The 25,529-nt window shown below is 40.8% G+C and overlaps 1 protein-coding gene and 2 long non-coding RNA genes across 3 annotated transcripts in view; all 3 read left to right on the top strand.

Annotated features, from left to right (window-relative positions):
* LOC145438169 (uncharacterized) overlaps positions 1 to 25,529 on the top strand; it is a 373,612-nt gene that overhangs the window by 200,586 nt on the left and 147,497 nt on the right. The window lies entirely within an intron of this gene.
* LOC145438151 (general transcription factor II-I repeat domain-containing protein 2-like) lies at positions 205 to 4,098 on the top strand. The gene is made up of 2 exons (XM_080315534.1): positions 205 to 1,390; positions 2,235 to 4,098. Exons 1-2 carry the CDS (start codon positions 912 to 914, stop codon positions 2,542 to 2,544), a joined length of 789 nt encoding a protein of 262 aa, XP_080171660.1. The 5' UTR covers positions 205 to 911; the 3' UTR covers positions 2,545 to 4,098.
* LOC145438172 (uncharacterized) lies at positions 16,208 to 21,397 on the top strand. The gene is made up of 3 exons (XR_013914874.1): positions 16,208 to 17,782; positions 18,581 to 18,669; positions 20,004 to 21,397. It is a non-coding gene; the product is annotated as an uncharacterized LOC145438172 (long non-coding RNA).

Raw genomic sequence — 25,529 nt, forward strand, 5'->3', positions numbered from 1 at the left:
TCTTGTTCAGTTTAAAATATAACTCAACGATTACACTTAAACAGTGATGACGGCCTCACTCACCAACCGTAAAGGTTAATATATACTCAGATTACCGTATATATTGGTTTGCGTGATCGGAAGTAGCGGGTTCCAGGTATGTACTGTACAGTATACAATGTTAAGTTAACTAACGTGTAGGGCAGGGGTTCTCAACCCGCGGCCCGCGGAAGCATTTTCTGTGGCCCGCGGCTTATTGATTAAATCCGAAACTCTCATATTGATTAAAACCGCAATTATTATTTCGGTGCTACTACGTGTTAATATGCGACTTTCGTAGTCGTACTCGTCCATCTCTATTCGATATACACACTAATCGAGGTATGAGGCATGAATTAAAGTGTCCAGATTTTGAAAATTGTGAAATAGGTGATTAATTACCGGTACTGAGTGAATTCTGAAAAGTTTTCCTGTATCGGGATCATCTACTGAAGAGAAATTTATACTATCATTGAAATAATGGGATGTCCACCAACGCTACCGGACTCGAAATTTTGGAAAGATTTGCTTCCTCAGTTTCAAAGTTATGGGTGTATGAATGACTTTCTATTTCGAGGGCAGCCTAGCGGCTTAATTCAGTTACTTAGCTCGCTCATCGCTCCCCCATCCCTTGACAGAAAGCTATCGTCGCACTGATCACAAAAATAAAAAATTAAATCAGCTCAGGGCACTGGATCCTATCGCAAAATCGTCGTCAACGTCTTAAATATGCGTTGTTCAGAACAATCAGAGCGTCGTAACACAACGATCCTAACAATGACCTATTGCGATGTTCCGATTATTATCGGACAATGCCGTATTTCCGACTTTGTACGCTAATTCCGGGCTGATTCACATTCGACTGATGTACTCGCCGCGACCGACTGGAACATATGGCGACAAAGAAAAGGAAGGTGAACGACGAAAACAGAGTTTTCAACTCTGCGTGGAAAAATGAATTTGCTTTTACCGAGATAAATGGCAAACCTATGTGCCTGATTTGTCAGAGAACAGTGGGCGTGGTGAAGCGAGATAATTTAAGACGGCACCACGAAAGGCTTCACCCGGAGTTTAAAACTACTTATCCACCTGGTAGTGATCTTAGGAAAAACAAAATCCAGGCGTGGCTAGCTTGTCTTCAAGCCCAGCAGTCCGTATTTCGCGGCATTCTCAATAGTGCAGACAACGTTACAGAGTCATCGTTCACAATTGCTTGGAACATCGCCAAAGCTAAGAAGCCTGCTACAGAAGGTGAGTTCTTCAAGAAAACACTGGCAGACTGTGCGAATTCCCTGTTTTCGGAATTTAAAAACAAGGACAGCATAACCAGGCAAATCTCGAAGTTGCAGTTGTCTGATTCAACCGTGACTATGTGGCAGCCATGCTCTATACTGCCCCTTACGTCAGTGGTAGTATTATCGCATCGTGCTTTGACTTCCTCTTTGGCTTCTGGCCGCTTCGGCGGACGGACGTATAATAAAGTCTCTGCAGCATTGTTGAATCGTGTGTGATCAACTACAGACGGGGGTCTGTTACAATGGCGAGCACGCTAAAAACGTTACTTCATTAATTTGGCTGCAAATCTGAAGATTCCTGGACAGTACCGGTATCCTGAAAGATGGGCGGAAATTCGATTACGGCATTGGCTATTTGAACTCATTGAAGAAGCAGTTTTGCATCGAGGTGAGAAGTTTAAAGACTTGACTGATGGCTTCACTTCGTAATGACTGTTTCACTGGCGGAACTGATGTGAGCGCGCGTGGAGGGGATGGAGCTTGTGACTCTCCCGGTCCGATGTTATGAAGAGGGGATGGAGCATGTGACTCTCCCGTTGATGTGGCGCGGCGTTGTTAGGGTTTTAGTTTAGGGAATTGTTCATTATTGTTAGTTTAGGGTTAGTGTTCTGCTGATGTGATGCGGTCATGCGGGTGTTTGCGATTTTGTTGATGATTTTGGACTATTATCGGTTTTGATGTTGTTGTTTTTTTTAATTGTATTTTGTGAGAGTGCTTATATAGGCACTTCTCAAGTTTGTTGGGGAATAGTGTGGCAGCCATGCTCTATACTGCCCCTTACGTCAGTGGTAGTATTATCGCATCGTGCTTTGACTTCCTCTTTGGCTTCTGGCCGCTTCGGCGGACGGACGTATAATAAAGTCTCTGCAGCATTGTTGAATCGTGTGTGATCAACTACAGACGGGGGTATGTTACAACTAGACGAGTAGAAGCAATCTCAGACGATCTTTTATCGCAGTTGCTGAATCACGTTGAGAGAGCTGAGTACTTTAGTCTAGCATTGGATGAATCGACCGACTCCACAGACATTGCGCAGCTAATTATCTGGGTGCGTTTTCTCAAAGTGGACACGTTTGCAGAAGAAATGCTGGCTTTGATACCGATGAGAGGGCAAACGCGGGGCGAGGACATTTGTGCCGCAATGATGAGCTTTTTTCGAGGACCAGGAAAAAACATCAACTTGAAAAAGCTGGTTTCTGTAACTATACTGACGTGGCTCCGTCCATGGTAGGCAAGGGAAAAGGGTTGATTGGTCTACTCAGAAAAATTAACGAAATGCCAGACTTCTTCTCATATCACTGCATTTTGCACCAAGAGCAATTGTGCAGCAAGCTGAGAGGTGGAGAGCTGAAAGTAACAATGGATTCCGTGACGAAAACAGTCAATTTTATACTTGCTCACGCATTGAAACACAGAGAGTTCCGTTCTCTTGTGGAAGGATATAAAAGTGCATATACCGACTTGACAATGCATGCGGAAGTGAGGTGGCTTAGTCGAGGAAATGTTCTCGCTCGATTCATGGAGCTGCTTCCGGCAGTCCGCATATTTTTGAAAGAGAAAAATCGACATGATTTACTTGCGTCACTGGAAGATGAAATATTCATACAGAACGCAGCTTTTCTTACTGATATAACGAGCCAATTGAATTCACTAAATCTTACCCTTCAAGGAGAAAAAAAGATTTTGCCAACGATGATGAATGACGTGGCTGCATTTGAGACAAAACTGAACCTGTTTGCGCAGCAACTTGAGGTCGGTGATTTCACGCATTTTCCTGTTCTAGAGACCCAAGTGTCGCAATAACCAGGATTTTACTCACCAACCCTTTATTGCACCTACGTCAGGGAATTGAAGGCGGAGTTTTCATCTCGATTCGCGGACATTAAGTACTTGGGAGCCGTGCTGGCATTCACAGAAAATCCGTTTTCTTGCAACGTTCAGACTACTTCACTGTCAGTTGAGGCAGCAAAATTTGGAGTAAAAAGGGCTGAATTTGAGGAACAACTGATCGAACTGCAGCACAACAATATCCTCAAAGAAAGGCAAAAGGAGGAGAGCATTCAAACATTCTGGATATCCTACGTACCGAAGAATTCATACCCAGCATTGATTTTGTGTGCTCATAAGATTCTCTGTTGTTTCGGATCCACTTATTTATGTGAAGCCTCTTTCTCTGCCATGGGAATGATAAAATCAAAAGAGCGCACCCGTATAACTGACATACATTTGGAAGATTACATGAGAGCTGCTACAACGGAGCTGCAACCGGATTTTAAAGTGCTTGTGAACAAAATGCAGACTCAGAACTCTCACTAAGTCAACAATTGTACTCTGTTTTATAGATTGCATGTAAAGGAACATACACTTGTTGTTTGGTATAATTCGCTCTAGAACGTGATTACAACTGCAGAATTACGAACACTGTCCAAGTATGTCCACCTATGTTTTAGAATGCATAAGAATGAATTAGACATCAGGATAGGACAGGTGAAACAAGCCGACGGGAACCAAATAATACAAATGCGTGGTAAAAATTTTCTGCGGCCCGTTGCATCTGTTATTGCTCAAATGCGGCCCGCGGTGCATGGGAAGTTGAGAACCCCTGGTGTAGGGTTTACCTAACATCTCCTAGCACACCTCTACGTCGACTTCTCGGCCCACTTACACTGCTACTGCCACTGCTACAAGGACCGGGGTCGTAATATTGTCTTCGCTGCCAGCTAAGTGGGTTACCCACATGGTCTCCCAGAAAATACCTCTGTAATATGGGGCCAAAAATGTACGGTTCCCGCTTGGTTTCCGCAGCTGGATACCACAATTCATCTCACCTTGATATACCTTGTGGTACCCAAGTAGGCGTGCTACCTGGGTTGTAACTGAGTAATATTGCATCTTATCAATTCGTTTCTCTATTCTCTATTTTGGCTGGTAACTATAATCCGAGGCTATGCTATTACTCACGTAGTTTAGCATTTCCACGTATATGTGAGCAATAAAGCGCCTTCTTGCGTTTATATTCAACTGTTTATTCGTTCATGAGTCCAGAATCGAAGACCACTCAATCTGTATTTCTGACAGCTAGCAAAATGCAATGACGTAAGCATGCCTCATACTTCGAAAAGGCAACTTGACTTGAATCGTGACTTGACTCGTGACTTGACTCGAGTCACCTCCAAAAATCGAGTGACTTGACTTGACTCGAGTCACCTTCAAAAATCAATTGACTTGACTTGACTCGAGTCAAAATGTGCAATGACTCGAAATGACTCGTGACTCGAAGGTAGTGACTTGATCCCAACACTGCATAGCTGAATTCCATCATTGTCTCACATTTCTTGTCGAATCCACATATTTCACTAATATTTCGATCTGAAATTGTCCTTGTGAACAGTTCCTGCACAAAAGTAAGTGCACCACAATCCATCAATCCTTTCAAAGTTGTATGTGATTTATTGACAGTCAATAATCATTCTAGTTTTGAGAAATCATGAATGAATGCAAATGGTGCCTTTTTAAGAACCACATATCTACATGGCCAAATCGAAATCTAATGAAGCAGTTATATACGGTTGACCCAATGGTTTAATACTATGCTTACAGCAATACTATAAATTTGACGTCAGTAGGATATATCGGGCAATTCAGAAATAATTTAATGTAGTCTAGCATAAAATTTCAGCTTCTCCGCATCTTTTGACATTATGATGCTCTTCTGAGAACTGAACTTCACTAGCAATAATTGTCCGTCAATTTGTAATTTTCCTGGACGGGTTTCCTGTTTTGTGCTTCTACTTCTTCCAGAAATTTGATTTTCTTGCGTTTTATCCATCGACTTCCTCTTTCTGCAGCTTCATATAAGATATCCATCAAGCCTGCACAATATATATAATAGGTTTATTTTACAGAGCAACACTGCTGTGCAGGCACCTATCAAGGCGTACTCGTCCGACTCATGCAACGTATCACCGCTACCAATTTCAACTATTCATCTCATTATTGAATATATTGCTCTCAACAATTTCAATCCATTACACACCATCAAGCAACAAAACTGGAGTGGAATAAAACGAGACACATACCAAGTCGATTGTGGCATCAAGTGTGACTGCATTTCAGATTGAACTCATTTTGAAACACAGAATTGTTTCATCTAAATTATGTCACGATTCCATATTGTGGTACAATAATAGATATTTCATTTTATTAATAAAATGAGAATTCAGATGACTACAAGGAAGTCCACATGCCTTTATCCAGATTTTATATTCTTCCATGCATGTTATTGGCTCTGGGAAAGGTACAAGCGCACACCAGGAACGGTCTGGGTAGCCATCTCCAAGTTACACAGGCTATTAGCGCAGTGGTTATCCGGCATTTGTCCTGATTGATTCAATACATGAGCTAGAACAAAAAAATGACGATTTCAGCTGGGAACGGATCATGTTGCCTAACATATATCATATAAATATGATCATTGAATATGCAGACAAGTGTCCAGTGTAACAGTAATTTGCTAGATAATGATGCAGACTGTAGACTGTACTATATACGATTTCATAAATAGAACGCTTATAACGCCAAGCCCACATAATGGATACCCCACATATCCTGACTCAAGATTAATCTAATACATGCTTTCGGTACGACAATCCTATTGTGTACGACTAAAGACTAAGGATAATACAGCAATAGTTGCTTCATCCGAAAAGTTGCCAGAAATCCATTCATTTGGACATACCATGCTGATGAGTGCATGCCACCATTCATGTTTATTGTAGGTTAGAACACTGCCAATACATACTAGCTCTACGTTATTACCATTCACCAAAGCCAGCTATTCCAAATTCAATGTAAGTTTGCGAAAAACCTTCATTTTTCAACCCTTTTCCATAAGCGCTCATAGTAAGCTTGCCAGGCCTTGTACTTTGTTTACATCCTGCTGCAACCTGATTGGTTCGTGTCAAAGGTCACGTAAGTATCTATTTGTGGTTGCTATGCGTATCTAGTCACGTGATCGAAGTCCTGCAAATGGCCTATTGTCACATCATAATGGAACATACAAACCGTCTTCACCAGAACAGCTGCTGCTATGTTTTGCTACAGCTATGTAAAATGTTTCGTTATATTATAGATAACTAACCTACGGAGGTTAGTTATCTAAAGTTATATGCCGTATTTCCGCGCTTACGAGACCAGACTGGCTATCGAGTGACCGTATTAGTTGTCGTGAATCGGTGAAAAAAGCCTCTTTCGAGATTGAAAATATCTGGATGGTGAGTTACATTTCGTATCGGTACTATAGTCGCAAAGAACATTTGTTCCGTTGCGTTTCCGGTACAGATCCGACTCCTGGTACTCATTGTCGCAGCTCTACTGAACAGAATTAAATGTAGCAAGTTGGAATTTTAAACGTAGCCTACCGGTAGTGACGATACATTAAATTCACATACATTGTTGTATCACCGGTACCGATACCAATATCCAAGACACAGTACCGTAGCTCAATGGCTTCAATGGAGATACTGTTGACAGGTCCAGCATCAGCTATGATCAGTGGCGGCTCGTCCTATAGGGCAACTGGGGCATTGCCCCACCTAAAATTCTGTTCAATAACAGTTCTTTACCATTTATAGACGCACAGCAATCTATATATACCGAAATCACAGCAAAAATCGTATTCTTCTTGTCCTTTCGCTTGTAAATGCCCAATGCCCATATATATAGCGAAGTCTCTGCGAAAATCGAATTCTCTTCTGTGTTTTCGCTTTGCAAATGCCTAGCCGGGGCATGCCCCGGTAGCGCTCATAACAAGCTTTCACTGTCTATTCTCTCAAAGCTGCGCACAATAAAGAAACAGTGATTTACTCTCTCCTATTCATAAAATGACCGAGCAACCGGGGCAGCATAGCCTGCTCGCCCTTAAGGTGTGATGTAACAATCGTATCTACATCTGAACTCGGTTACCGTCATATGCGTTTAGTCGACCTTTGCTGGTATAGGTCGATTTTGATGGTGTTTCACACCATGATAATTCTTGAAACTTGGTATGTCATGTTGTGATGGTGGTATTTAACATTGTCCCAAGTTTCAGGGTTTCTACTTAAAGTTTAGGGTAGTAATTCCGTTTCCGAAGTTGAGTGTGTGCTGATTCGTCATGTATCGCAAACAAATTTTACTCAAAAGCCGGTATTGGTATCCATTGATTTTGACGATGTTCCATACCGAGATCGGTCATGACATTTGGTACGGTAAGTCTTAATGTTAGTATTCAACGCGGTACCAAGTTTCAAGTTTGTCACTGTACTGTGTTAGTGGTAATTTCGTTTCCTAAGTCGAGTGAGAGCTGACTCGTCATTTATCGCAAACATATTTTACGCAAAGCCGGTATTGGTCTCCATTGATTTTAACGATGCTCCTTACCTAGATCCGTCATGAGCTTTTCCATGGTATGTCTTGATTTTAGTATCGAACGCTGTGCCAAGTCTCAAGGTTGGCACTCAATGATTAGGGCAGCAATTTCGTTATCAAGGTCGAGTATGTTAAAGATGTGCGCTGATCTGACACTTAGCCTACCTAACGCATTGCGGATTTCACGCAAAAGTCGGCGTATCTGTGTTCCATACTGAGATAAGTGATGAGATGATGATATCATGAAACAGTTTACTAACATCCTCGGTTTGCATTCAAATATTTACTTTTATTTTATATTCTCCAATGTCAATTTTGACCGTGAAATTGTGGCCTTCAGGCCATTTGCTTACAATTACAACCCCTGTCAAGCGCGATAGCTGTTTCGTTTTCGATGGCGGCTAACAGCTGATCGCTTGATCAATGATAAGCCTATTCCTCAGTAAATTTTACGCAAAATTCGGTGTTGGTCTGTTTGTATTAATTTTGACAGTGTACCATACCGAAAACGGTCATGAGGCTACTTCTCGTTGATTTCATGTAACAGTGTACCAAGTTTTCGGCTTTCATCCACGTATTTATTCGGTAATATATTTTCCAAAGGCGATTTTGCAGCAGACATATAGACCGTAAGCCGTATGTGTCGTGTGACAGTCTCCAGCATCAAGGCCAAAATATCTCCTATGCTTTATCGGGACCGAATTTCCGAGGCTGCTATCCGTAGTTCTTCAGAATTATGTTTTGGATTCAATATGACATTGTCCAATCTATGAGATAACAATTGCGTATGTGTCCGAACTCGTTGGCCTTTCCAGCTAGGCTTACGCAATCTCTCGAGTTATAGTCATTTCCATTTCTGCAGATAATTAGTCAAGTCAGGTATAGTGCGAACATGAGCCGTGTGAAATCTTTGTTCCGTACGCCGTTTACGCAGTTACCACACTTCAAGTCACAGCTCACCGGCAGACCTCTCGCGGCACATACGTTACATCACTGTTGTCGGGAAGTTCGTGTTACCGTAGTTTAGGGTTGCCATACGTCCGGAATTTCCCGGGCGTGTCCGGAATTTCACTGTTCAAACTTGCGTCCGGGAGGAATTTCTAAAATATGCCTAAATGTCCGGAATTTTGAAGGCTTGACGTAGGCTCATAGTTTTTTCTTAAATCAACGTAATAACATTATTTTTGGGAATATATCTGCTACATGATATTTTTCTTCGCGCTGCGCGCGATTTACCATCGCATTTATTGTTTTTAATATGCATAGGCGCTGAACTCAGGTATGCTAGGTATGCCGGGCATACCTAGGAATTTTTTTGGGTATGCGGCATACCCATAATTCGGTTTGGTCTGTTACTGTCTGGCTGGTGAATTGATCGATTTAGAAATAAGCGTTTCGTAGTGCTGCTGAACACGTAAGTAAACCGGCAGCAATACGTTCAGGCGCTTAACAAAACTCCGTCCTTCAGTTACAATTCAGTTGTCCGTATTTTATCAGTGTTGCGCGCGGCCACGGCCAATTAGCCGGAAGCGCGTTTCCAATTTGCGAGAATCGTTTGTGCACAATGTAACGCAACGCGATCTCGACGCTGAGATGATTGCGAAATTAGGTCATTGATTACCGCGCGCAATGGTCGCAGGCCTGATTTATCGCGTCTCCGTAAGGTCCAGTTCCGCTGGCTTGATGAATCGCATCTGCAATAGGCCCGGTGCGCACTATACCATCACTGGCCTGCACACGATAACATCGTTGGCCTACACAATTGCGTCTGCGTGGTTCGAAGTATATCATTGCCGGCCTAACTATCGCGTCTCCGGCCTAGCATGCTTTGGCTTCTATCTATCGGTTGTGATTAAAGATTGATATTACGAAACTTCCTGACATCGAATGTCCGTGTGACTTGTGCGTACATGCGTACTTGATTTCCGCTAATACTTGAACATAACCAATAACCATCAGAAGATGCGAGTCAAGGCTTGTGTTTTGAGAAAGGTTTGAACCACCTGAAATCGATGCGGATTCCATTATAGAACACACTCCATAACTGATGAACGATCTATCTTGACCTGATCCGTCGAGGCTTGAGATATATCTTCAATCGAATTAAATATATTTCACAGAAGCAGAAAATCTGTTCTTACAGCAGCAAGTAGCATCCAGCGTAGACAACACAGGTAAATTAACAGCAAGCACTAGCTAACACACAAACGCATTTATACACTACGTCTTAACCCAACAATCAAATAATCATTGACCCAATCACCAAATGAGAGGAACAGAAATACGAAATGAGAGTTCACAGGTCATAAGCAATTAAAGCTTCGCAACACTCCTTCTCTTATGACATGCAGCATCTCTCATTCAGGAATACGAGAAATTCCAATTTGCTCCCTCAAATTGCAGAAAGACTGTCGACGTAGCGGCTTTGTAAATATGTCGGCAAGCTGCTTCTCAGTCGAGACGTACTCGATGTCAATCCTGTTCGCATCGAGCTCGTCTCGGATATATCCAAATTTCACGGCTATATGTTTCGTTGCTTGGTGATTAACCGGGTTTCGGCACATCGCGATCGCGCTTTGGTTGTCTTCAAAGATGGTGATCGGCACTTTGACGCTTTTTCCCATCTCCTCAAATAACTGACGAAGCCATGCGGTCTCACGAGCGGCGAGATTCAGTGCGATAAATTCTGCTTCAGCTATGGACTGCGCCGTTACTGATTGTTTCTTTGATCTCCAACAAATTGGAGCACTTCCCATCAAGATAATGTACCCCGAGGTTGATTTCCTGTCATCACGGTCACCACCGAAATCGGCATCTGCAAAAGCTGTAATAGTGTTAAAACCACTCTTATAAGTTATACCGTAATCTACAGTTCCTCGAATGTAACGCAATAAATGTTTAATCATTTGCTAATGATATACGGTCGGATCACTGTTGTATTGTGATAGTTCAGCCACTGCGAAGGCAATGTCGGGTCGAGTATACATCGCCAGATAAAGTAGACTCCCAACTGCAGCTTGATATGTCGACGAATCGAACCTTTTGTCTGTCGGTTTTGCTTTCTCCAGCACTGCTCCCGAATCCATTGGAGTAGACACAGGCTTACACTCGGACATTCCGAATCGTTCTAGCACACTTCTTGCATAACAATCTTGTCCGATCCAAATACTATCATCTGTCTGCTTGACACGCATACCAAGAAAATGGTGTAACATACCCATATCTTTGACATTGAACATCTTTTGCAAAGTAGACTTCGTCTTCAATATTACTTTCTTTGTTTTCCCCGCTTAGAGTATATCGTCAACGTAGACTGCCAATTGTACGACTCCTTCGTCGTAAACGCCACTGTAAATACAAGGATCAGATTTCGTTTGTTCAAAGCCCACCTTAATCAATTCCTCGTGTAGAGCTTGATTCCAGCATCGCGGTGATTGCTTCAAACCATATATGGACTTTCTCAGGAGACACACCTTATCCGCTTGTCCTTTCTGTATAAAGCCTTCGGGCTGTTTCATATAGATGATCTCGTCCAATCTACCATGTAGAAAAGCGGTTTTGACGTCCATCTCATGAATTTCCATATTTTCTTCGACTGCCAATGCAACATACGCTCGAACTGAACTTGCATGAACGACAGGCGAAAACGTTTGTTCGTAGTCTTTTCCATATCTCTGGATATTTCCAAGTGCTACAAGTCTTGTTTTGGCGCGCGTGACGTTTCCATTTTCGTCATATTTATACTTGAGAACCCATTTATTCCCCAAAATCTTCGCATCGGGTGGAGGATTAACGAGATCCCATACTTTTAAATATTTCATCGATGTGATTTCTTCATTTGCAGCTTCTTTCCACATATCAGAGTGCTCTGACTGGAAGGCTTCTTTCAAGTTTTTCGGTTCATTCAACTGATGAACTGCTGCGGGTATCGCATAAGTCAGCACTTCTGTGTCTTCGGTTTGCTCGAAATTCTCATTGTAAGCAAGTCTTGGTGGAGGATTTCCTGCATTCCGTCGCGATGATCGACGCACTCCTTCCACTTGTTCATTCGTCGGCGTTTCTACCAATCGGTTATCCGCTGATTGCTGTTCGTCACTGTTTAATGAAGGATAGATGAATGACGATGTAGGACACTCAGGCTGAACCTCAGTCGATTCTCCTTCCTGGCCAAATCGGTATTCATCAAATTTAACGTGTCGCCGAATCAGAACTGCTTTCCTGTCTTCGGACCACAGACGGTAACCTTTGGATAATAAATCATACCCGATTAAATTGCACACATCAGCTTTCGGATCAAGCTTTTTCTTCCTTTCACTTTTCTCTATGAAGGCATAGGCTTTACACCCAAATATTCTCAAGTGTCTTACATTCGGCTTAGTCCCATGATAAGCTTCAAATGGAGTTTTGCTGTTGAGAGCAACGGTTGGACTTCTGTTCTTCAGATAAGCGGCTGTCATTATTGCTTCCGCCCACAAGAAACCAGGTAATTTTGCTCCATGAAGCATCGCAGAAGCTCTCTCACAGAGAACTCGGTTCAAGCGTTCTGCAACTCCATTTTGCGAAGGACATGACCGTACAGACTTCTCATGTCGGATGCCTTTTTCTTTCAACCACGATTCGCATTCGTTGCTCACGTATTCTCCGCCATTGTCCGTGCGTATACATCCAACTGACTGACGGCGAAATTTTTCTTGGTTTGAAACGAAGAATTTCAGTTCAGCGAACACATCGGACTTCCGTTTCAGAGGTATCACCCACGACATTCGACTGTAATCGTCAGTAAACGTTAGAAAGTATCTTGAACCACCTTGTGACTCTGGTGAAATGGGTCCACAAACATCCGAGTGAATCAATTCCAACGTCCTCGTTGCACGGCGTTCAGATCGTTTCGGGAATGCTAACTTCGTGGATTTCCCCAAAGCACACGGTTCACAAAACTTCATGTTCTTCGACTCGCTCAACTTCAAGTCGTTAACCATATTCTTCGCAACCATTTTACGAAGATTTTCCTCGCCAATGTGTCCAAAACGTTGATGCCATACATCAGCTGATGCGGTACCACCAAAGCACTTTTCGTTTTGTTCATCACCATTAACAGGATGTCCGGATGAGGCTCCTTCTGCACAGCGCATGATTTGAGAGTCTTTTCGATCTAGCTCTGCATCATCGGTGTCAGATTCTTCAGTGTCTGTACCAGTTGCACCAGTACGAAAACAATTGCTATCACGATTCAATTCGTCATGATCATCATCAGAAAGATCCTGAATTCCGCTGTTCTCATTGGTTTTCAACGGTATCTTCATTTCTTCTTTGTTACAAGGTCGATAATCTAACATGTAGAGACCATTTTTCAGTGACCCAGTTGCAACAATATGACCCTCGTATCGATCCAGAATTCGAAGCTTCTTCGACTTGAAAGTAACTTCATACTGATGCCTGGCAACAGCAGCTCGAATCGAGAATAACGTTGTCGATAGGTCTGGCACATAAAGCGCATTCTGCAAATCTGCAATGCCATATTCTTCGCCATCACGGAAGATAATTATTCGAAGAGTTCCGATCCCTTCAGTGTAAATCAGGTTTCCATCGCCTAATTCAATTTCTTCGTGGCAATCTTTCAGGTCGATAAATAATTCTTTCCTGCAACTCATGTGACTAGTTGCACCACTATCACATATTACAAATTGTCGATTTCGAGACAAAAATGCTGACGTGTGAAGCAAGTAATGTCTTTTGACTCCAGAGATTGATTCAACACCTGGCATGTAATTCTTCGATCCAAGATTCTTAGAACGCACGACGTCAGATGAATAAAACATCGCATGCTTCGGTGATTTCTTAGAACGAGATGCTTGTGCACAACTATTGCCGTTTTGATCGCCGGCAAAGTTAGCACTTTGACGTTGTCTACTTTCTCGGTGTTTCCTGAATTCACTTCCTTTTCCACGTTCACAAGACACGCGTTTTTCATTATTTTCAGGACGGTTCCAACAATCCGACATTTTATGACCATACTTTCCGCAATGATCACAATTTCCATTAAATTTCGGTTTTCCACTCTTTCGTCTTGCATTGTTTCTTGCGTGGTACGCCTGTACAGATTCTTTCGGTCGAATCGATAGATCAGTTTGTACGCGCAGTAACAAATCATTTAACGAGAATCTCGGCTTGTTCTGTATCTCATTCAGAATATAGCTTCGAGTTACATCAAGACTAGGAGGCAAGTGCTTGATCACTTCGAATACTTGGTCGGTCTCGGAAACGGCACGACCCAAGCTTGCCATCCTTTGGAATAGCATTTGACATTCCTCAATTTTCTCAAGGACGTTCTTTTCCGTGAATGTCGGCAACATATCGATCTCCATTTTCAATGTAAGATAAAGCGTAGCATTCTGTGGTTCAAACTTTGCCTTCAAGTCATTCCAAATTTCCTTGGGATCATCGTGGTGATCTTCAGGTATAGTTGGTAACACCGATCCACTCAAGTTACAGAGCAGAATTCCTGCGGCTTTCATTTTTCTAGAGGCAGCTCCTTCTGCGGTGTCAGTGCCCATAACACTATTCCACAATTCATTCGCCATGAGGAGGTCTTTCACTTGGACTTTCCACGACGTCCAATTACTGTTTTTACCGCATTTCAGTTTATCTAGGCTTGAAACTGCTGACATTGTGGCTGTAGACACGAGATTAACAAGGGCGCATAACCTTTGATGAACGATCTATCTTGACCTGATCCGTCGAGGCTTGAGATATATCTTCAATCGAATTAAATATATTTCACAGAAGCAGAAAATCTGTTCTTACAGCAGCAAGTAGCATCCAGCGTAGACAACACAGGTAAATTAACAGCAAGCACTAGCTAACACACAAACGCATTTATACACTACGTCTTAACCCAACAATCAAATAATCATTGACCCAATCACCAAATGAGAGGAACAGAAATACGAAATGAGAGTTCACAGGTCATAAGCAATTAAAGCTTCGCTATGCGCTATGCGCCTGAATATTTGATCAAACGCGAGTGGTCAGAAGACGCAACGCGAGGCAACAAGACCGAGAACTCGATACTAAAGATGTCAATTTCTATATGCGCGAAATGTTGCGATTGTCATCTCCTACTGTGAAGAAACATGATATCTTATGCGCCGGCCGGAACTGTCGCTTCTTCTGTGATTGTGATGTCAGACTGGCTCAGACATTGAACGATGAACATGGACGGAATTGATTGAAATACATACTGACCGTGAACAGACAGCGCCGTAATTGATTTTGACTAACGCTAATACTAAAACAGAACGATCCGAAAATGTCTTGCAGGCTCTTGATATTGAAACTTTCAACTCCTATGAAATCAAAGTCACTAATGAATAGAGTCCAGAACAGACTTTCTATTTGGGAAAATAATTCCTGCAACCTTATTAGCCGTCGCCGAAGATGCGTATTCGTTTGTTCTCGAGGCGGAGTGATTGAAATCTCCCGATTGTCGGCGCGTGTGTTGGCGAATATGTTGCGGAGATTGCGAGCTCGCTAATTGACTACACAGTCGCACGCGTTGGTAATCTTATGGTAGCGTGATGTGTCGAGTATATTACACAAGGATGCTGATCCGATCGCTGTATTATCGGCATTGGTGCATGTACTTAACCATAATAAACTGATGCTACCTTGGTAAATTTGAAATGGATTCAATCAATTCAGCAAGCGGCCGGCTGGCTACGCGGCCTGCTTAATCATATCGTAATTTTGTCACCATGTACAAGTGCCAGGTGATATTGAACGCTTGCGAGTCGGCTAATTTGCCAATTCTGGCGCATTATGACGTCATCCCTTTGTGACGTCATCGATCTCGCATACCTAGGGAAAATTAGAGTTCAGCGCCTATGTTAATGTGGGAATATTACCACCCTCGCTAAAATTGCAATAAAATATAAATAAAAATAACCCTGATTCACCGAAATAAGCCTAATTGTAATTGCAATTATAGGAGAACGGCATATTCCTAGGGATGGTTAAGGTCTTTTAAATTCTTTATTCAAAGATAGTGGTTCCAAACGTGGGGGTCGCTTGCCTTTATTTTGGGGTTCGCGATGATGTTGAACATGATCAGCTCCCAAAATAGCCTGTGAGTAAGTCTGGGCAAAGGTGCTGACTTCTTTTAGTAATCAGATCGCCAAATTTTGATCTGCGCCACGAAACATTTTTAAATTGGAGATGGAGTCGCGACCATAAAAGGTTGAAAACCACTGTTATTATTAATTAATGTTATTATTGACAAAAGTCATTCAAAAATTTAACGACCAGATCCATATTGAAACCAGATGCATATAGCAAGCCCCCCTCCCAAGAAGTGACATCGGTTACCCTATGGTGGGCCCCAAATCATTTTCTATTTGGTCGGGAGTGGGCTGACCAATGTGGTTTCTGTCCTGGTTACAAGACGCACAGCCACATACCCCTGTACCTGGTTCGTGACCAACTGACCATCTCTGGTCAATAAGCAAAGCTTTGCTAGTGTGACGTCATATTGACAGACAATGTGCTCATAACTCATTTTGAAATCCACTGGTGGGCGCTAAAAAGTGTCCGGAATTTGGGTAACAGAAATATGGTAACCCTACCGTAGTTCGTACCAATAAGTTACTTGTTTACGTTGGAAAACTCCATTGTGACGTCATCTTGATAAAAAGTCGCTTGTAGCCCTTGCCCCACCACCCGATATTGTCACGAGCCGCCACTGGCTATGATTATAAACTACGGTAATTTGGGTTTGAGCAACATCGTTTGTAAGCGCATTGAAAAAAAAATCGATTCGATTGTCGTTATATACCGTAAGTATAATGATTACCAAAGCACATCGCGACCTTTTTAAGTGTAAAGGGTAGCCTACCACTGACTATGCAGAGTTATGTTATAAGCCTATCACCTTGTCATTATCACTGAGCTATATAAACATTATATGTTATGTTATGTTATGGTAGGAAGGTAAACATATTCTCTATTCTACTTCAGACTTGATCAAATATCACAAATTTGTGGCTCTTGAAGAATGAAATTATCGATTCTCCTCATGAGAAAACAAGTGTAACATACAAACATCAAAGGGTTGAAGCATATGAAGCAATGGTATCTGAGGTGAGCAATCGACATTTGATGAAAGCTTTCGATTCCCATAAATTGGGGCCAGTAAATATTAATGATATTATGACACGGGTGAAAATATGAGGATGCTATATTGCTATCACTATGAATATGATAGACTTGAGTAGGAACAGGCTTGCCTTATTGAACATATTTTGCAGTGGCCCCCTCAGACTGTCTGCTAAGAGTATTTGACCCATCAGCCAGACTACTTCTTTTGAAACTACTTCTCTGAGTTCTGTTCATATAGTTATTTTCATTTGAAGCAGTTTGACATGGATTTGACATAGTCACTTCTATATACTTGTCATTGAGTAGAAATTTACATCTATTGCTTGAGTAGCAATGCGCACTACTGCGGTCAACTCGGTGTGCAACAGTGCACGATTAGCTTGGTCTTCAATGTTTTACCAATATGAAGAGGCAAACATAGCCTTGCCAAAGTTTATTAAACTGTCTTTTTGATCAATATAAACAAATCCTAATATATGCACTTCTTGACTCATGATATGACATACACAAGATCTGTGCATATGCACAAATCTGCTTCTTGTTAGATTCAAGGACTTATTGCTATTAGTGGTAGACTCTTACTCTGTGAATGTGAGATCAAATATGTTGTTGGTGAGTAATATACTATGCGTAGGAGAGTTGCAAAATTGTATTTTAACTCGCTTATTTACAAGCATAAAGCAAGTCAAGGCTGCAACATCAGTACACATTTAGGATGCCTTGGGCGTTTCGAATCCAATCCAAATGGTCAACTAAACGTTTATGCCTCATAGTTATTTTTTCAATTTTAGGATGCTGCTATACAGGCTAATATCAGGGAATTTCAACCAAATCGACATCGCATTTACCGGTAAAAGCGTATGATGCGAAACAGTAAAGGATCGTTATCAAACAGCTCATATTCCAAGGTAATCATTATCATCCAGCTAATTTGCTAATTTCGATGTATAAGACAAGTCAACGTGTTCTAATCAAGACACACTCAGACATGTATCTGTGGCGGGGTTGTAACCAAGTCACGAGGCTCCGAGTCAGAAGTCAATCTCACTTATATAGTTTTGACTCGAGTCAGGTCGAGTCATTTTCCTTCGACCACCGAGTCCAGGTCAGCAAACAGAGGGTCGAGCCCGAGTCATGGTATTATGACTCGAGTCCGAGTCCAAGTCATTGTGTTGACTGATCAGTTTCCAGTTGAAATCTTGGTAAATCCCCTTTTTATAACTCTGTTTGGTGATATTGAATGGTTCGCATTTATCAATATACTAATTTTCCTCACTGGTCGAATTTTTAAGTACCAGTACCAATAGGCGTAATCCAAATAGTGTGGTTACTTTACTATTCTCCGAAATTTCAATGAAATGTAGGTCTTGGCCGTCTGAATCGTGAGTCAAATATGACTTGGTTCGAGTCATCCGCAATGAGTCGAGTCCAAGTCGAGTCAATACACTGATTGACTCGAGTCGAGTCATCTCCATATTTTTGAGAAAATGACTCGAGTCAAGTCGAGTCATCAGAAAATCGTGACTCGAGTCGGACTCGAGTCGAGTCATGACTTGAGTCAGTACAACCCTGATCTGTGGTCCCTTTGAATCCATTCTGAAAGTCAATATTGCCTAAAGAGGAAACGTTTCAAACGTGTTTTGAATCAATATTAAATTCATATCAAAGTCCATGCATCTCTTTCTCTGATTTTCTATAAATTTTAGAGACCGCATGCAGCAAGAGCAAGATTATATAATCAACCAAGTTTAGGAGTATGCTGCGAAAACTGAAAGACTTGTTATCAAGCCAGCAGGTATTACAACTTTATTAACGACACCTGATGTCAACTTTCGTAGTCGCATATATGAGGTAAACCAAAGCAGAGATGGTGAAAGTTACTAGCGTTGCTACTCAAGTCGATGTAGAAATACCGCCGTCAATTTATGCTCGATTACAAGTAATGCAACAGTTCCCAATACAAGTCAAAACTACGTCAAGTGGAAGTAGAATACAAAATGTCGGAAGAATAGTCAAGTATGGTAAGCAGTTTTTCGGAAGTTTCTACTTTGAAAATTGCGATATGAATCTTCACGACTAATATAAAATCACTAATGGCATATGACACTACTAACAGGAAGAATCTTCAAAAATATATTCAGTTATTCCTGATACAGGTGGTGTTGCCAGACTTGGACAACTAGATATTCTAGTTGTCTAATTATACTAATTGAAGCTATTCTAATTTGTGAAATGTTTCTATGCTCTAATTCTAATTCTAATCGAATTTATGAAATCTTTCTATGGTCTACGGCAATTTTAATTCTAATCTAATGTCTGGTTTACCTGAAAAGGCTACAGGAGAACTGTATAGTGCGAAACGAGTCAAGCTTGCTGTGCAGCAGCGGTGTTCAAAAATGTCTTTTTATTCTAAAATTCTACTAGCTACTTGATAAAATTTTTAGGCTACCTAATTGAAGCTTGCACACTAAATTTGGTTTGATTCCAACCAGCACCCGCATTGCTACAGGAGAAGAAAGTTTTTTTATTTTTTATATAAAAATGAGTCCAAAAATTCAAAATTTTCTGTTCACCCATGAAATTGTTAGGTTGTCTATAAACGATACCCGCCAAATTTGCCATAATTAAAACCAGCGGAAGCGGAGTTATTGATGTCGAAAAATTTGGATTTTAATAAAATAGTATTTACGGTGGGCACAACTGTAATAAATGGTTAAAGAATTGGTCACCGTAAATACTATTTTATTAAAATCCAAAATTTTTCGACGGCAATAACTCCGCTTTCACTACCGTAGTTGGAATTGAGCCAAATCGGTTGAGCCTTGTTTCCATAGACAACCTAACAATTTAATGGAGTGAACAGAAAATTTTAAATTTTTTTTTATTCATTTTCATATAATAAATAAAAAACTTTCTTCTCCTGTAGCAATGCGGCTACTGGTTGGAATCGAACCAAATTTGGTGTGCAGGCTTCAATTAGGTAACCTAACAATTTTATCAAGTAGCCAGTACGATTTGAGAAAAAAAATTCATTTTGAAGACCCCTAGCGCACATATTAGATGAGTTTAGAATCCAATCCAAATTGTCAACTAAACGTTTCTACCTCATGGTTATTTTTTCAATTTTAGGATGCTACTATACAAGATCATGTCAGGCCATTTCAACCAAGTCGACGTCGCATATTGAACCGTAAAACCGTATGCTGCGAAACAGTGATGGATCGTTATCAAACAGCACATATTGCAAGGTAATCATTAGCATCCAGCTAATTTGCTAATTTCCATGTATAAGGCAAGTCAAGGTTTTCTAATCAGACCTGTATCTGCGGTCGCTTTGAATCTATTCTGAAAGTCAACATTGCCCAATAAGGAAATGTTTCGTGTTTTGGATTAATACCAAGTAGTCTAATTTAGATCAAGTCCATGCATCTCTTTCTCTGATTTTCCTCAAATTTTAGGATGTTGCCTAAAGACTGCAAGCTGCAAGGGCAAGATTATATCACTGGAACTAACCGAGTTTAGGAGTATGCTGCGAAAACTGAAAGACTCGTTATCAAGCCAGCAGGTATGACAACTTTGTTAACGGCACCTGATGTGAACTTTCGTAGTCGCATATATGAGGTAAACCAAAGCTGAGATGGTCAAAGTTACCAGCGTTGCTACTCAAGTCGATGTAGAAATACCGCCGTCTATTTATACTTGATTACAAGTAGATGCAACAGTTCCCAATACAAGTCAAAACTATGTCGAGTGGAAGTAGAATACGAAATGTCGGAAAAATAGACAAGTATGGACAGCAGTTTTTCGGAGGTTTCTACTTTGAAAATTTTGATATGAATCTTCGCGACTAATATAAAATTACTAATGGCATATGACACAACGAACAGAAAGAATCTTCAAAAATATATTCAATTATTCCTGACACAGGCGGTGTTGCCAGACTTGGACAACTATAGATATTCTAGTTGTCTAATTATCCTAATTGAAGCTATTCTAATTTGTGAAATGTTTCTATGCTCTAATTCCAATTCTAATCGAATGTATGAAATCTTTCTATGGTCTAATTTTAATTCTAATCTAATGTCTGGTTTTCCTGGAAATGCTACAGGAGAACTGTATAGTGCGAAACAAGCCAAGCTTGCTGTACATTAGGGGTGTTAAAAATGACTTTTTATTCTTAAATTCTACGGGCTACTTGATAAAATTGTTAGATTACCGAATTGAAGCCTGCACACCAAATTGGGTTCAATTCCAACCAGTAGCCACATTGCTACAGGAGAAGAAAGTTTTTTATTTATTATTTAAAAATTGATTAAAAAAATTCAAAATTTTCTGTTCACCCATGAAATTGTAAGGTTGTCTATAGAAACGATGCCCACCAAATTTGGCTCAATTCAAACCAGCCGAAGCGCAGTTATTGATGTCGAAAAATTTGGATTTGAATAAAATAGTATTTACGGTGGGCACAATTGTAATAAATAATTAAAGAACCGGTCACCGTAAATACTATTCTATTCAAATCCAAAATTTTGCGACGGCAATACCTCCGCTTCGACTGGTTAGAATTGAGCCAAATCGGTTGAGCATTGTTTCTATAGACAAACTAACAATTTAATGGGGTGAGCAGAAAATTTTAAATCTTTCTTAATTCATTTTCATATAATAAATAAAAAACTTTCTTCTCCTGTAGCAATGCGGTTACTGGTTGGAATCGAACCAAATTTGGTGTGCAGGCTTCAATTAGGTAACCTAACAATTTTATCAAGTAGCCAATAGAATTTGAACGAAAAAGTCATTTTTGAACACCCCTTCTGTACAGACATTTGCTATTCTCATGCTCATAGGATGAACTATGATTTGATATTAACGGAGTTTGATTCAACTTTTCGCGATTTCAGTAATTCTAATTCTAATCTAATTTGAAAAAAAACTGTTCGCCAGAATTATAATTTTAATCTAATTTCGAACCTGTGTAGCTATAATTTTAATTCTACTCTAATTCGAAAAAAAAACTTGTAGTTGTAATTTAATTCCAATCTAATTTGGAAAAAGGGAACTTTTTCTAGTTGTCCAAGTCTGCCTGTTACATGCGGTTTTCATGAAAACTATCCATGAATTTACATCTTGTCGATGACTAATTGCCCACACACATACAGTGATTCTGTGTGAATATGTTTCCTATAGCGGTAAGTTCACCCTATCGGGCCACAGTCTGTGCTGCAATGCCTTAGTACCAACAGGCGTAATCCAAATAGTGTGGATACTTTACTATTCTCCGAAATTTCAATGAAATGTAGATCTTGGCCGTCTGAATCTTGAGTCATATGACTAGGTTCGAGTCATGCGCAATGACTCAAGTTCAAGTCGAGTCAATAAACTGATTGACTCGAGTCGAGTCATTTCCATATTTTGAGAAAATGACTCGAGTCAAGTCGAGTCATCAGAAAATCGTGACTCGAGTCGAGTCATGACTCGGGTCAGTACAACCCTGATCTGTGGTCCCTTTGAATCCATTCTGAAAGTCAATATTGCCCAATCAGGAAATGTTTCGTGTTTTGGATTAATACCAAGTAGTCAAATTTAAATCAAGTCCATGCATCTCTTTCTCTGATTTTCTTCAAATTTTAGGATGCTGCTTGAAGACTGCATGTTGCAAGAGCAAGATTATATCACAGGAACTAACCGAGGTTAGGAATATGCTGCGAAAACTGAAAGACTCGTTATCAAGCCAGCAGGTATGACAACTTTGTTAACGACACCTGATGTCAACTTTCGTAGTCGCATATATGAGGTAAACCAAAGCAAAGATGGTCAAAGTTATCAGCGTTGCTACTCAAGTCGATGTAGAAATATCGCCGTCAATCTATACTCGATTACAAGTAGATGCAACAGTTCCCATTACAAGTCAAAACAACGTCAAGCGGAAGTAGAATACGAAATGTCGGAAAAATAGACAAGTATGGTAAGCAGTTTTTTTGAGGTTTCTACTTTGAAAATTGCGATATGAATCTTCGCGACTAATATAAAATTACTAATGGCATATGACACTACCAACAGAAAGAATTTTCAAAAATATATTCAGTTATTCCTGATACAGGCGATGTTGCCAGACTTGGACAACTATAGATATTCTAGTCTGTCTAATTATATTATTCTATTTTGTGAAATGTTTCTATGCTCAAATTCCAATTCTAATCGAATGTATGAAAGCTTTCTATGGTCTAATTTTAATTCTAATCAAATGTCTGGTTTTCCTGGAAATGCTACAGGAGAACTGTATAGTGCGAAACAAGCCAAGCTTGCTGTACAGTAGGCGTGTTAAAAATGACTTTTTATTCTCAAATTCTACTGGCTACTTGATAAAATTGTTAGATTACCGAATTGAAGCCTACACACCAAATTTGGTTCAATTCCAACCAGTAGCCGCATTGCTACAGGAGAAAAAAGTTTTTTTTAACAAATTCAAAGTTTTCTCTTCACCCATGAAATTGTAAGGTTGTCTAGTCCAGTGGTTCTCAACCGCCGGTCCGCGGACCGGTGCCGGTCCGCGACGACTTTCCTGCCGGTCCGCCAGGCATTTTGCAATTTTATACCTTAATTCCAAGAAGCAATATGCTGACGGCTTTGTCCATTGATAAAATAAATAAAACATCAAAATTTAAACTGATTGAGAACTTCATGAGGTGACATTAGGTCTGGAAACATTTGACTTCAAGTTCAGGCCGTGTCATTTGACGACATGCAAGCGACAAGTACGAGCTGACTCGCTAAAATGCTCAGTTTGCACGATGATTCGTTTTCCATTCATTCATTTTGTGCAGTAGCCTAGGCCCTATCGTAACTGCCGCACCACAAAAACCCAATTGATGGGGGCCAAGCTTGAAGGGGGCCTAAAGTTATTTCGTGAATGAACATAAATTATGGACTATTTTAGTTGAAACTTCATCCAACTTTTTTCAATTTTTTTCACGCTCTGTTCGATTTTGTGTCACTAAATACCTTGATTATTAAGTGCCCTTCCGCCAAGAAATGCGCATGATTTATAAGATTAGGCATTTTCGGCGTCAGCCATTGCCGCGCCACGACGTACCAACAATTGATGAAGTTTAGGTTAACATAGGACTGCATAAAGTGTGCCAAAATTTGGCAGCGGAAGCACCTTGACCGAAAACGTATGCTCTTTGTAGAACGAAAACCTTGATATGCATATGTCAAATTGTCCATAGGCCCCTAAATGGCTGGAGCTAAATTTCGCTATCCTGGCAATCTCTACCCCACAGGTAAAACGCCATCCCACAGTGAAAAGGTATTTTCCAGTTAAGAAATAGCAATTTGGAATCCTGTGCGTCTTTTTAGCTTAGTACGCTTGGGCGATTTTAATCTCGATTCACTATATAACAAAATTAATGACATGCCACGAAGTAATTATTTGCAACATTCCAGTACGAATATGTTTAATTTGATTACATGCCCTAAATTTTCCAAGACGACACCTCACTCAGATCTACCGGATAATCTGATAATTTATAGTAATATGTAATCTAATAACTTATAGTAATATGTACGCAATTAACAATATTATTGACTGATTCGGCCATGAATTATAGAAAATTTCCGCGCATGGCGCGATTAGGCTACGTCAGTGGTTCACAACCGGAAGGTATTTTGAAATTTTTAGGGGGGAAAGTGGCTTTGGCGTTGCATCGGAAGATTCACAGGGTTCACAATGGGTGGCGAAATAGTGCAGTGATAAACTCCACAGCTGCAACACCAATGGGTTCTGGGTTAGAGTCCGACCGAGGTCGACTCAAGAATTCCTACCAAAGTGCTGGGAGTTTATCTAGGCACCTCATTGCCATCTCATCCGTGTTAGCGGTGTCTTATAAAAGCCTAAAAGTGGGCCGTGCTTAATAAGTCGGCCGCTATGGAATATAAAAAATGCAGGAAATTGGCCTGGCCCTACACAGCCTCCCGATGAAATTGCTACTAAGCAGGAAAAAGTCAAGCCGAATTCAGCACAAGGCCGCTGGTGAAATTGTTTTCCTTACCTTTCCAAGTCAACATATGAGCTAATGTGAAAAACATATCAAATTCATCGATTCCACTCAACGCCATAGCAAGCGGGCTCATAGTGATTTATGTTTCGTCAGCGGCTACCCAACCGGTAAAAAAAAACAAGTCAAGTTTAGCTGTACTTTACCACAGTGTAGGTAGTGCGGTCAGCATTCGACATAGTTCGGACATATCTCAATATAATTGTCCAGTAATTGCTCAGTCAACAATGGCTGTGCGTTAAAAAGCAACTTTTTTAGCCACGGGCAAATTTTTCATAGGGGGGAAATTCAGCTCAAATATTGGTCAAGGAGGCCACGAGACAAAAAAGGTTGGGAACCACTGGGCTACGTAACCTCTCTGCCTGCACTGAGTAGAATTGATGTGCTCAAAAGTACTGATGAAAGCATCCTTTTAACCGTGGGGGGCCCAAGGCCAACGTTTTTCGAGGGATTGACTGACGATGTGCCTTTTTCGGCACTGGTTTTGTGTATGGCCATGGGCCAGGTATGGCTGTTGCCAGGTGTTTTCGTGAGGCGCATTGCATCCGTAATAGCCAGAGGCCTACGCCTGGTGGTAGGCTAGTGTGCAATGACAAGGTGC

The sequence above is a fragment of the Botryllus schlosseri genome, chromosome 4 (genome assembly GCF_051294905.1).
Source record: "Botryllus schlosseri isolate E-star chromosome 4, Bs_hap1, whole genome shotgun sequence".
In the NCBI taxonomy this organism is placed as follows: domain Eukaryota; kingdom Metazoa; phylum Chordata; class Ascidiacea; order Stolidobranchia; family Styelidae; genus Botryllus; species Botryllus schlosseri.

Excerpts from the sequence above, each read along its gene's own strand:
- LOC145438151 (XM_080315534.1), top strand. The coding sequence starts at position 912 with ATGGCGACAAAGAAAAGGAAGGTGAACGACGAAAACAGAGTTTTCAAC. Across the intron at positions 1,391-2,234 it reads TCTGATTCAACCGTGACTAT|ACGAGTAGAAGCAATCTCAG; the intron begins GTGGCAGCCATG and ends TGTTACAACTAG.